Source organism: Condylura cristata, unplaced genomic scaffold, assembly GCF_000260355.1.
Source record: "Condylura cristata isolate star-nosed mole 26May11 unplaced genomic scaffold, ConCri1.0 scaffold00038, whole genome shotgun sequence".
Lineage (NCBI taxonomy): Eukaryota > Metazoa > Chordata > Mammalia > Eulipotyphla > Talpidae > Condylura > Condylura cristata.
In genome coordinates, this window is record NW_004567139.1 from 6,861,639 (window position 1) to 6,874,098 (window position 12,460).

Consider the following 12,460-nt stretch of genomic DNA (forward strand, 5'->3'; position numbering starts at 1 on the left):
CAGACGGCCTGCGGCGGGTCCCGGGACTGGGAGTTGGGAAGTGGCCCGTGGGCCGCGCTGAGGGTTACGTCGCGGGGGCTTTTTGAGCTCTTTAATTTTGCGAGGTGAGATCGGGGCGGTGGGTGAATCGAGACGCCCCGATAGTGTCCAGTGACCCACGCCCTGCGTCTGGGGGCGACCGCTCTGCGGTCAGGGGAGAGTGTCGAGGGGCGGACCCGGGCCGGGCCGGGGGCACCCCGGGACCGCGGTGAGCCCCCTCAGCGTCCCATCGGCTGCTGCTGGGGCTGCGGGACCCGAGCCGGAGCGCCGCCCGCGTTCCTGCCCACCCCGCTGGGAGCGGCTGGGCGGCTTCCAGAACTCGGGAGGGAGCGGGGAGAGGGCGTGCGAGGTACTGCAGCGGAGAAGTCCGCAGGGGAGCGCCGGAGGTGAGGGCGAGGATTGGCTCCGCGGAGACGGGGGCTGTGCCCAGGGGCTAGCGAGGTCTTAACTCTCCGCTTTCCGGAGCCTCCGCGGGGAACTGCCCTGCTGGTAGCCTGGTTATTCGTCCCTGTGCCACATTTTTTTCAATGTGTGTGTCGTCGAGTTACTTTTCTGTGTCTTGCGCAGGCTGGCATCAAAATCGAGAAATGCGATCGTGAGGCATGGAGATTCAGGAGGAACAACTGCAAGATTAGCATCCCCGAGGGGTTCGGATAAGAAAGAGTTAGACAACCGCGATCAGATGTTATCTCAGGGTACCGAGGTCCTTCCGGTGAGATTAAATGACGAGGGTTGTAGGGTTCCCCCTCCCCTACCCCGCGGCACCTAGCGGAAGTCTCAAGTTTAATAGGGTCAGTGAACTGGCTTCTGTTGAATGCATTTTTCGAAATAAATGGTCCATAGCTTTGAACTTTATTGTCAAAAGGGTACTGCCGGTATTCCTGTATTCTGTTAGCTGAACACTTGTTTTACTTGACTTCACTTGATTTTACTTGACTTATTAATGGGCTGCACAGGGTTATAGCTTTTTATTTTGTAGATAGTTCAAAGTTTGATTTTTTGGACCTACTTAGTGGTTAGAAATATTTATAGCCACAGTCCTTTATAATATTTTCACGTTTATACCGAGAGAATTCATACAACAAACATGTACCAGGCTAAGCGCTAGGTTTTGAGAATGTAGCGGTGCATGGGATATACACGGTCCCTGCCCTCTGGAACGTTATAGACAAGAATGAGAAATGTAAAAAGAAATAATAACTTGAAGCTAATTTTATGATTAAATGTTTTCTGCTCCTGAACTGAGTGGATGTATTATTTGTGTGATATAGTCCCTTTTATGTGTGTTACCAGTACATTTAGTGTACATTAAGTTTCGACTCTCATGCTTAGATAATCGAAGTTCTCATATTCTTGCCCAACGGATCTGCCATACATCACTTTGAAAACCACTAATCAGCAACCATGGAGTCCCCCTTGAGTTTTTTTTTTTTTTTTTAAGGTTTTTTTTATTTGTGCATACAGAACTGGGGTACAGGCCAGAGGCTGAGGGGCGGCGAGAGGCTTCACCAGAGACAGAGTGGGGAGCAGAACAGGCAGAGCGAAGGAGTACACTGCTGAGGGGAGCAGCGGGTGGGCCAGGAGAGGTCTGCCGCGCCATGTGGTCACCTCCGGGGCAGGCGGGGATTGAACCCATGCGGAAGTGGCTTTAGTTTCTCAGTGCTGTGCTTTAACCCGCTGCGCCACCAGGGACGGCCCCCCTTGAGTTTTTTATTCTTTACTTTCATTCGTCTTTCCTTGAATATTATTAGGGATTTTTCAGAGATTTTTTTTTATACAGTTGACATCACACGACCTGAAATAGCAAGCATTCTATTCTGAGTGGTATTTCCGACAGCTTTTCCATCTGCTATTAATTTTGTGGACTTGTGTCTTGGGCTTGCCTAAGACTTTGTGTTTTGTAATGATTGAGTCCCAAAGGACTTATAAACTACCAAGCATATATATAGCCAGGAAGATTTTTCATAAAATTAAACTCTGTCTTCTATTTTCTACACCTAACAAAGAAAATGGAGCAAAACAGAGTTGTAAATTTTCCTTCAACATAGTTTCTTCTGATGAATTTTACAGAAAAATATTAGTGCTTACTATGTAAGTGTGTGGTATTTACTCATCATCTCAATTCACCTTTTTCAGGAATAGGAGAGTGAGGTTCCACCCAGAATGGAAGTATGTCCTTATTGTATGAAGCCATTTAAACGATTAAAGTCTCACTTGCCATACTGTAAGCTGGCACCTGCTGATCACGTTTCTCAGTCCAAACCAGCCACACCCCCACGTGCCAAGAAAAACAAAACAGCAGTCAAAGACGTGAAAAAGAAAGAGATTGCATTGGGAACTGAGATTGGGGAAAGAAATCCTAGGTTTTTAAGGAACAAACCAGAAGGTGCAATTAAGTCCTTACCACTACAAGATGCTGGTTTGGGAAAAACAAGTAATACAAAATCAGACGAAGACACCAAGAATCAAATTCAGCTCTCCCTCAAAATATTAGAAAATTCTGACCTGACTGTCACTTTTCAGGGAGAAACCAAGGCTCAGTTGTATACATCAGAGAACACTATTCCTGAAAGAGAACTAGCCAACGATGTGCCTAAGTCAGGGCACAGCAGCAGTCCAGTAACTGAAGTGTCTTTATCTCTTGACCCAATGAAACCTTTGTCCTCAAATCAAGATAGAAAATATCCTTCAGCCTTACCTGATGATGTACAGTCCATTTCTGCCAATTTACATCTGGACGAAGTCCATCCCCCAAGCAAGAAACATATAGTAAAATTACTAGAAAAGCCTGTTATTGATTGTAATTCTCCCACTGTTCTCAGTAACGGGGTTAAGAGTGTAAGATCATCATTGTTCAACAAACAGAGAGAGCCCAAGCTCAGAGAGCACCTTTCGGACATCTCTGACATCAGAGCCTCTGAGCCTCAGGAAGAGAACGTGGAATCACAAATGTTGGGTTTTAAAATTAACCCATTAGGTAAAAGCCAATACAAGGAGAACCAGAGAGTAAGTGGGAGCACAGAAAGTGCAGAGAAAAGTCTACGTGTGACGGAAATGCAAGACTGGGTCTCTGTGAATGACAACACCAGCTTCATTACCTGTGATTCAGCCACAAGGAAGAAGTCTGGAGATGAGGGTCCCAGTTTCAAGGTGTTTGTGCCAAGGGAAACAACTTGCAATGAGTTTCTTTCTGTATCACAGTCACGTAATCAAAGTCTTGTCTCTCTGGCTATAAAATGTCTTCAGGAAGAGAAAACAGAAGCCTGCAGTCATAACCGAGTCCCTGACGTAAGAGCACTGATAAAGAGTGAGGATCAGAACTCTCTGGAATCCAGATCTGGCGCCTGGTTCCCAGCCTCACACCCCAGGTGCCGGCAGCAGTCTTTATATCCGGCCCAGCATCTCCCTTGTCTGGTGGATGACGTTGCCCACAGAAAGACCCTGTGTAGCTCCCTGGGGCTGGAGTGGTTTCCAGAGCTCTATCCTGCTTATCTTGGACTAGGGGTGTTGCCCGGGAAGCCTCAGTTTCGGACTCTAATGGCCTTGAAGCCTCAGCTCATCAGTCCCCGGGGAGAGAGCCTCTCACAAGGTAAACAAGCTCATTGTCAAGCCCATCTCAGCCACTCTGCTCTGTGAGGTAGTGAGATCCAGAAACTGCTAGTTTTGCCATTTAGCTTATCCTTCCTGAGGTTTGGGACACCCACACCTACTCGTTACTGTAAGTCACTGGACTTGTGATTGAAAATGGCTTCTTGCTCGACCAGGACAAACTGGCCGATGATGGTGTGACAGTTGAATTCTACTTTGGGGCCAACAGAAATTGGTGGGAGCTAGTCTCACTCAGGAAAAGCATAAGGCTTTCAAGGCCCACTTAGAACAAGCATTGTGCAGATTTCAGTCAGGACCGGTTTGTACATGAGACCAGTTTATGGTCAGAGAATGTCCCAGTAGAAGCTATTTTTGGCTGGATCAAAACTACGCAAGGACGAGTGGCCTTGGGCAGGCAAGGCGGTAAGTGAAAGTGGAGCTTTAGGAGAGGAACCAGTGAAGGTCAAGGACCAGGAGTGGAGGGTGTGGTAAAGGGGATAAAAGTCCATGCACTAGAAAATGCAGCTCGCAGAGAATGGAAACCAAGAAGGGAGCCAGTGAATGAGCCTTAAGACAGGCGACTCGGGGAGAGACCTGACTGACATCAAAGCTGACCTGGATTGCGAATCAGATGTTCCTTGGCTAGTCTCAAGGACAACTCACCCTGAGGCCCACGTAGGAACCAAGTTCCTGTCAGGCCTTTCAGGTGTCCTCCCTCTAGCCGGTGGACTATCCTGTGGTTACGACGCGCAGGTTCTTCCTGTTCCTCTCCAGGAAGCGTAGGGACCCTGCAAGGTGGCGTCCTTCCTGCTCGTGTGCATGTCCACTCTGCTCTCAGGCTTAGTGTGACCACAGAGCTGTAGCAATGCAGAATAGGTTTGTGCCTGAGAATTTTCTTATCTCCTTCCAAAGGGATATGTTTCCCCCCTGGGGTATGTTTTGTAAGCAGTCACTTATTCGTTGAACCCCAATTTCTGTGGCTTGTGTTTCCCTTAGTGGTGGTTTCAGGATAGCAGTACCAGGTAAAGCCGCAGCACTACCCGCAGTCAGTTGCCAACCGCCTTGCTAGTTACCTCTTCTCCTACAGACTGGGCTGGTATTTAGGCTCTTGACCAAGTCGTGGCCCCCAGGTCAGAGTTGGCGTCGGGGATGCTGTCCTGTGCAGGGAAACCTGAAATAGCAGCTGGTCCTCAGACCCTGAGTGAGTGACCGGGGAAGTAGGCAGCGCCCTGGCTTTGAGGCACACCCGTGGCCACGTCTGGGTGAAGCAGGGTAGAACTGGAGTCCGTGGGGCTAGTGCTGGGTGGCCTGGCGGGGAGATCGCTAGGCTGGCTGACAGCTGAGGCAGGCGTTTGTAGTCAGGAGTGAGTGCCAGCCTTCAGGAATTCAGAGCTGCCTTAGCGGCCATCTTTTGAGGTGTGGAGAAGGACTTTCTTGAACTTTGTACCAAAAGGAGTTGTTCTCCTGGTATTTGAGAAAGTAGATTTTAGACATTCAAGAGTCAACTCTAGAGACTCAGCAGCACCAACGTGGAGGACTCCTGGGGAAAGGCCCCCTGCGGTCCCTCAGTCTTGAGAGCTCTGTGAGAGCCCTTGGCCGCCTTGTCAGGACCCAGGAAGCCTTGGTTTCAGGGATTCAGAGCTTGAGATCTAGGCCTTCAGTTCCCGGATCTGGAACTGAATCACTTGGTAATTTATTGGCAAGGCCTAGGTCCCGGGGGTTGACTCTGAGGTAACGTGTGGGAGTCCCCTTCAGATGTTTCCTAGTGCAGCCAAGTCTGAGGAGTGGCGTCGTGGGTAATAACAATGGACCGGGTACCTCAGACCCAACAGGGGAATGTCTCAAGCAAATGTTAAGGGAAGGAGTAGTGGCTTTGAAAAACAGTGTAAGGAACTCCAGAAAGCAAAACTTGGCTCATGAAGATAGCAGGGGTGAAGTGCACAAACCTCATGGGGTCGTGGGCTTGGGAGCCAAGAAACAGCTAAGTAGAAGCTCTGACCTTCAGACAGCAGGGTGGACAGGGTGGTTGGGTATGGCTGTCGTTCCGGTGTGAGCGATGTGGCCTGTGCGGGAGAGGCTGGGAAGCGGGCGGATGTGAGCCGCATGTGGCAGCCAGGATTAGGTCCTCTGTCAGCCAGCAGAGCGGCAGAAGGGAAGTGTGAGGAAGAGCACGTCAGCTGTTAGTGGCCTCGGCTGGGTTAAGCCCAGGGATAACACTGGAGTCCACACTTGGGGGGAGGGGCTGGAGCTGTGAGGGTCTCTGGGGTGCTGAGGGGGCAGGCGCACAGCTGAGCAGTGGGGCAGGGCCTTGTCACTGGAGGGTTGATCTTGCTGCTGGGTTTGAAACCGAGGCTGTTCCTGGCAGGTAAAGGACAGAGTCTGGGGCGCAGAGGCCTGGCGGTGGGCTCCAGCCAGCCCAGAGGGGGTGTGGGTCAGAACCCAGAGTGCCTGGCTAGCAGGCATGAAGGCCATGAGGGCCTTAAACAGCACTTCCAGGGGCTCCGAGCCGGCCTGTCCTGCACTTAGCAAGCCTGCTCAGCGCCTGGCCTGATGTCCTGCGGGAAACCTTGAGCGTAGGGCCAGTGGGCCTGCGGCTGGAGAAAGGACCGTGAGGCGCTGCGCAGTCCTGGCACTGCTGAGGAGGTGGTGGTTCAGATGCAGGTTTCATGAGGTGGTTTCTCCCCATCTTTTCCCTCAAGTTTTTTCCTGAATTCTATCAGGATTTGTTTGCTGAGACTAACTTTACCTTGCAAGAGGATTGTTTCCTGCTGTGACTTCTCAGTGGTCAACACCAATCTCATGGTCAGGGACTCCAGTGCACACTTGGATGACATTTTTACGTCCACAGCTTTTACCACACCCGCTAAGCCTGTTGTGAGCATTTGCTCACTGTCTCCTGTGTCCTGGTGCTGCCTGCCTGGCAGGGACAGACAGGAGGATGCAGGGAGAACGGGAGTGAGTGGCACGGCCCTGCCCCGGCTTGCCTTCAGTCCTGCGCCAAGTATCACTGAGACTTGCTGGGCAGCAGAAGCTTGGCTGTAGCCGGGACTGGACCAGGTGGTGGCCAGCAGCGGTAGTTCTCGGTGGTATAAAATGCTTCTTGCTAAAAGGTTCAGCAGATGATAGAAAATGGCAATTCAGATAAGAAATGTAGGGGGGTCTGACTCCAGGGGCTTCCCGGGAAGTCCTGCTGAAGAGCCTGTTTGTGTATTTGACGCTTGACCGGAGTAGACTGGAAGGCAGCGAGCGGTAGCCCGGCGCAGCTGAGTCCGCCTGTTTTCAGATACACGATACACTTCTGAGGGAGCCCTCGGAGCCCTTCGGCGCTGGTTGCTGGGGAGGGGGTGAATTTAGATCCCGTCAGTGACTTCTGCTTGGAACCGTAGTTCCCTTGGTGGAAAGAAGTTCGGCTGCTGTGAGGAGTTTGGAGCCCCCGACCAGGCTTACAACCGCCGGCTTCTCTCTAATGAGGCTCTTGGGAGCTGTGCAGAAAGGTGAGGCCGGAGTCAGGGGCGGGTTCCCGCGCTGCTTGTGAGCATCTGAAGGCATGCCTCTTCTCTTACTAACCGGCTTGACTGTCGGGGCGAGGCTAAAGGGAAGGCACGACTCTGGTCTTCCTGCTCTCCGGTTGTCTGTCTTTGTTCTGGCGTCTGACACAATTGAAAGATACTGAGGATAGCAGCGCCTATTGCTGGCAGCTTCCATTTTGCATACTTGTGCCTGCCTCTCTGCCCTTCGCCAGTGGTCGTCCCAATCCAGGAAGACTTGAAGCTGCTATTCATCTCCCCACTTAAGATTTTGGCCAGAGCCCTCCCTGGTGGCGCAACAGGTTGAAGCACAGCACTGTGAAGCCGTCAGCAGCCACTGCAGCACGAGTTCGATCCCCAGCCAGGGAGTGACCCACAGAGCGCCCAGACCTCTCCTGCCTCCCCGCTGTTCCCTTCTGCAGTTACTTCATTGATCTGCCTGCTCTGCTCCTTGCTCTGTCTCTGGTGAATCCTCTCACTCCCTGCACCTGTGGCCTGCAACCTGTTCTGCATGCATAAATAAAATCTTTTAAAAAAATTTGGCCAAACTCCCCAAAAGAAGAGTAACTTAGATGTATTGGAATCAAGGTCTTTTGGGTTTTAATTCTGAATTGTTCCATTCTAGACATATCTAAATGTAGTGGTATGTAAATTCTCTGACTTAGAGTTCCGCTGCCCAAGCTGGCCAGATGTGGGGTGGCGGGCAGGCCAGGGCCGTGGCTCCCTGGCCGTGACGGCACCCCCGCTTCTCCGACAGGCTGGATCCAGTGCCGCACCACTGTGAGGAGCGGAGTCGGCGGCCTCACCATGCTCGTCTCGGGCTGCTTCGTCCTCTGCTGTCGCTGGAGCTTCAGGCATCTGAGTGAGTCTTCCTGTAGTCCAGCCCGAGCACAGTCACCTGTCATGGGGGGAGGTGTCATGGCGGGAGGCCTCTGCACTCCAGTTTTGCAGCATCGGACCCCGAGGCTCAGGGGACTCTTAGTGGCCTGGGTTGCACTGGCCTTTGCAAGCTCTGACTAGAGTTCCCGTACCTGCCCTGTGTCCCTGGGGGTCTTCATCCCCCTCAGCCCTCCGCCCTGGGAGGTCAGGGCTCTCTCCTGGGTAACTGCTCGGCCCCTACCCCAGAACCTCTGTTCCGGATTAGAACAAGCCGCTTTAACCCCGCTGGGAGCCGCAGCTCGCCCCTGTGCCACGGCCTGGCGCCTTCTCGCCCGCCTACTTCTGGCATCTGAGAAATGCGCACTCCTGGTGGCAACTGTAGCTTCCCCCATCATGTCGGGAGGAAGATGCCTGGATTTCATGACTGTTGCTTATTTTTTTAACGTGTTATTTTATAAAAAGAAAGTTAAAAAAAATTAAAGCTGTTCTTAGAGAAGATCAAAGACCCAGTAATTTTCCATTTCCAAAATACAAGATAGCTGTTAACAGGGTAAAGGCCGGTAACTCTCAGACCTAGTAAGGCTCCTGAAACAGAAGATTTGACGCCGCTTGAATTGTATGGCCAGTTCAGTGATGGGGACAGGTTCGCGAACAGCAGGGGCCGCGGCCAAGCCCTGCTTTGTGTCTCTGGCACACCCCTGACAGGGCTGGGGGAGGGGAATGCCCACGTGAACCAGGACCCCCAGAACCAGGAGTTGTTTACTTCCCGGAGAACAGGGGCTCCCTCACAGAATAGCCTGTCTAAAACAAGCCTCTTGCTGCTACCTGAGGTGGTTTCTCACCTTTCTAAACTGAGGCTGAAAAAAGGTGACACAGAAACATCTCATCGTGCCTAAAACTCTAGATTGATGAAACAAAAGTGTAACGCAGTGATCTGCAGATGTGGGACGGAACCGTCCGTGGAGGTGGCCTGTGGGTCCTTACGATTCTCTCTCTATCCAAAGAGCTGCAGCGCTGGCGTAAGTAATGCTGACCTGGACACCACTCAGGAGCGTCCTGGAACTCCCAAGGAGGACGGTGGGGACAGCTGCGGGACACTTGACTATTTAAAGTTGCGTTTGGGGCAGGGAGAGGCAGCGAAAAGAATAACATTATCGGAATCAAATCATTACATAGAAAATCACTTTTTTACCGTGGACAAATCTGGTTCCATCTGGAAATGCCTTTGGGTTGATCTCAGAAGTGAGTGACAGTGAAAAAAAGGTGGCTGTTGCCCCATGAGACATGAAGATGACCAAGTTTCTCATCAGAATTCTTAAATAGTTGCTTCCTGCTTTTTCAGTAAAAACTATTTTAAACCTTTCTCCCTACAGTTGTTCTTCTCAGCCTGGGCACTGACTGTTCCTCCCTACTAGGAATGGACTAAGCATGCCTGATGCAGACTGGCATCGGGGTGGCAAAAACTAGCGAGCCGGCTAATGAGCCGGCTGGTGAGGCTGTTCAGGTCTTTGACCAGGTCTCCCCGCACAGCAGTGGGAACAGTAGGCGCCTGTGGAGCTGCAGCTGAGCCGGGGGCGGGGGGGGGGTCGTCGGTATTTGAGGCTCCACAGAATCCTCCCCGCTGCCACGGAGCACAGGGGATGCGCGGTGCCGAGCGCCCCGGTGTGTCCGCTCCCGAGCACCCCAGAGCCCTACCCTTCCCGAGAAGTCAGGGCCTACTTAGAGATCCCTTTCACTGTCAGGACTCCTGGGCTGCTCCTCTGTTTCTTCCTGTTAAAAATACTCACGTTTTTCGAATTTGATGACTTCTGCTGTGGCCTCTTGGGTGCCAGCCGGAAGAAGCTTCAGGATGTTTTAGCTAGCACAGCTGTGGCTTTCTCCAGTGCCGGGTTGGTGCCATGTCTAGATGTGCCTGAACCCCTCCACCCTACCTCTGCCTGGGATGTCGTGCCCCCCCAAAATGAGGTCAGCCCCTCTTTTCTCCTTCAAAATGACAAGAAAGCAGGTTTGCTCCTGAAAGATCAACATTTGTTTACACACACCTCTCAGCGTTTGAATTCTGAGTCTTCTGTTTATCTGTGTTTCCTCACTCCCCTCTCCTCTGCCCTCTAATTACCCCAAGTGGGAATTATTTAATGCTGAAACATTCTTAGGGCTAAGGAAGAGGTTTCAGAAGTACGCCCCGGGCCTCGGACCGTCCCCAGGATGAAGTCGGTGGTGGAGGGAAGGAGCGCTCTAGCTGGTTGTGTCAGTTTACTGTGGCTGAGAACCCCCACACTTCTGAGACAGCGCCTTAGGGGGCTTAGGGGGAGCCCTTCCCCTTCGTCCCTGCTCCCGCTCAGAAACTCAGGGTTCAAGGTCAGCCAGGATGACTTCCCAACGCTGTCCCCTCCCAGCGCCCCAGCCTTCTGAGGAGGGGCCTGTGTGCTCTGGCCGCCCACCCTCCGGCCAGTCACGAGGTCTGTGTGGTCCCGTAGGTCACGTGTGGTCTGTGGCTGCTGCCCCGGCAGGGCCAGGACAGGGCAGTGGCAGCCAAAACCTTAAGACCGGAGAAGCTGAAAATACCTGCCGTCCAGAAAGAGCTTCCCTGCCCTGGGGGACGTGGCCTCTCTGCGGAGATGAAGACTGGGCGGTCGCTGCTCTACACCTTGGGTTGGGGGCATTCCGGTCAGGGGACCCTTTCTCCAGTTCGTACCTGAGTGGCTCAGTGGCCCGCGAGCTTCCTGTAACTAAGCACAGCCGGGGCACCAAGGGCAGCTTCCCCACCACCCCGATTTTCTCAACATTTTCTCAACATTTTTATAAACCGGCGTCTGTCACCTGCCATCAGAACGCTGAAACCTTGAAAAGCTTTGATTCCTTACACAGTGAGACATCTCTGGACCTCAGTCCCTGAGCGAGGACGAGCTGCTGAATGACGCCTCGGTGCCGCGGGGAACCGCCCCACGCCCAAGACCGAGGCGGAAGGACCCTCCGTCACTAAGGGCACCGTGAGGCAGCAGTGGGCAGCTGATGCCCGCCCTGGCTTCAGAGCTAACAGATCCGGCCTGGTGGAGGAGCCCATCAGCGGGGACGCGCCTGAGGAAACCGGCCTCGCCAACTGGCGTCGTGCGGACAGAGGCTCGCAGCGCCCCGCCTCACTCACGGCCGGACCCACACGTGTGTGCGCTGCAGATGGCAGCCGAGTCTGAAGTTGGCATCGCAGATGGGAGCCTGCAGAGGCTGCTGTCTGTCACGAAGCCTCTGGGAAGAGGTCAGAGACGCCCTGACGTGATTTCCCATTTTAAACCGCCACCTCCATTCTGCCTTCAGTCGCGCCCACAGCCGGCAGGGCGCACCCCCTGGCAGGGCAGCGGTGCTTACATGTCACTAACAGAGCAGCAACTCGAGTCCCTCAAAGTCCAAAGGCAGCATCCATGGGCACCAGCTCGAGGCCCTGCCAGCGGGCAGCCCTTCTCTGCTTCAACCTGCTGCACCGGACCACGGCCCCCCTGCCCCCCCGCCCCCCCCCGCCTTTGAGAGCACCTGCACCGAAGGTTCCGGGTGAAGGTGGGAGTACTCGTGGGCCTGCCCGAACACCTCGGCACCAGCTCGCATGCTGTGACAGGTGGTTTCTCCCGCCACGGCCAACGTGTCATCCTGGGCATGATGCTGAAGTACTGACTGTGCGGGAGGTTAGGCTTTTTCTAACAGACATTAAAATACATATCTATTAAAAATAGCATTCTGTTACCAGCAACTAACGCTCACTATGGAAGCCCCTTGCGCAGTCACTGCTCTCAGGCCTCCCGACTGGCGGGTTCCTGCTTATTCTCAACCCTGCACATACGCATCTCACCACTCTCCAAAACGGAAGGTGCCCTCCCGGTAAAACGTGTTCCTCCACCCTGATGGTTTGCTCTCCCGGAACCTCGCCTGTCACACAGGTGGGCACTGCCCTCGGGCAAGGTGTCCAGCCTACTGGAGACCCCTGGTCTAAGCTGTACCCTGGGGATAATGTCACCCACTTGGGGGTGCGGCAGGAAATCTGCACAGAATCAGCAAAGACTCGTGAGCCCCACAAGTCTGACACTGTAGGAATTAAATCATAGCAGCCCTTCCAGAACCCCTCTGGCCGCCCGCTAAGCTCAGATCCTCAACCTGGGCGAGGCCAGAGACACCCCACTACGGCCCACTGACGCCCAGCCAGGCGCTCAGGCCGGTGCTGGGCAGGACTCTCGCCACATCCTTGTGACCCCCGTGGGGGTGCTGTTCTCACGCCCGATCTCCCAAACCCCCAAATCTCTGTTCTGTCCCTCATTTCTTCAGAAGACTCAGCTTCCTCTCCCCCACGAGTCAGTGGCTCTGAGTTGTCCAGTAAATAGACAGCCTGGCCTGAAACATCGTGTCTGCCTTACCTGCCGGGGGCCCGCCCACCTGCCTCCCCA

The 12,460-nt window shown here is 53.3% G+C and overlaps 1 protein-coding gene across 7 annotated transcripts; it reads left to right on the forward strand.

Moving 5' to 3' along the window:
• Positions 1–34: 34 nt before the first annotated feature.
• Positions 35–11,764, forward strand: LOC101626129 (chromosome unknown open reading frame, human C17orf80). Of its 7 annotated transcripts, XM_012733083.1 has the most exons (6): positions 35–104; positions 607–751; positions 2,176–3,628; positions 7,014–7,121; positions 7,912–8,016; positions 8,299–9,395. In XM_012733083.1, the coding sequence occupies exons 3-6, from the start codon at positions 2,203–2,205 to the stop codon at positions 8,511–8,513; spliced, it is 1,854 nt and encodes a 617-aa protein (XP_012588537.1). In that variant the 5' UTR covers positions 35–104; positions 607–751; positions 2,176–2,202; the 3' UTR covers positions 8,514–9,395. The 7 variants fall into 7 exon arrangements, with proteins under 7 accessions (XP_012588537.1, XP_012588538.1, XP_012588539.1 ...); XM_012733084.1 differs by lacking the exon at positions 607–751; XM_012733082.1 differs by lacking the exon at positions 35–104 and having other exon boundaries at positions 144–751.
• Positions 11,765–12,460: the final 696 nt, after the last annotated feature.

What these genes read in the sequence shown, in the direction of transcription:
- LOC101626129 (XM_012733083.1), top strand. Translation starts at nt 2,203, where the DNA reads ATGGAAGTATGTCCTTATTGTATGAAGCCATTTAAACGATTAAAGTCT. An exon ending in GGGAGAGAGCCTCTCACAAG is followed by an intron (nt 3,629 to 7,013) that starts GTAAACAAGCTC and finishes TTGGAACCGTAG; the next exon opens with TTCCCTTGGTGGAAAGAAGT. An exon ending in CTGGAGCTTCAGGCATCTGA is followed by an intron (nt 8,017 to 8,298) that starts GTGAGTCTTCCT and finishes GTTCCGGATTAG; the next exon opens with AACAAGCCGCTTTAACCCCG.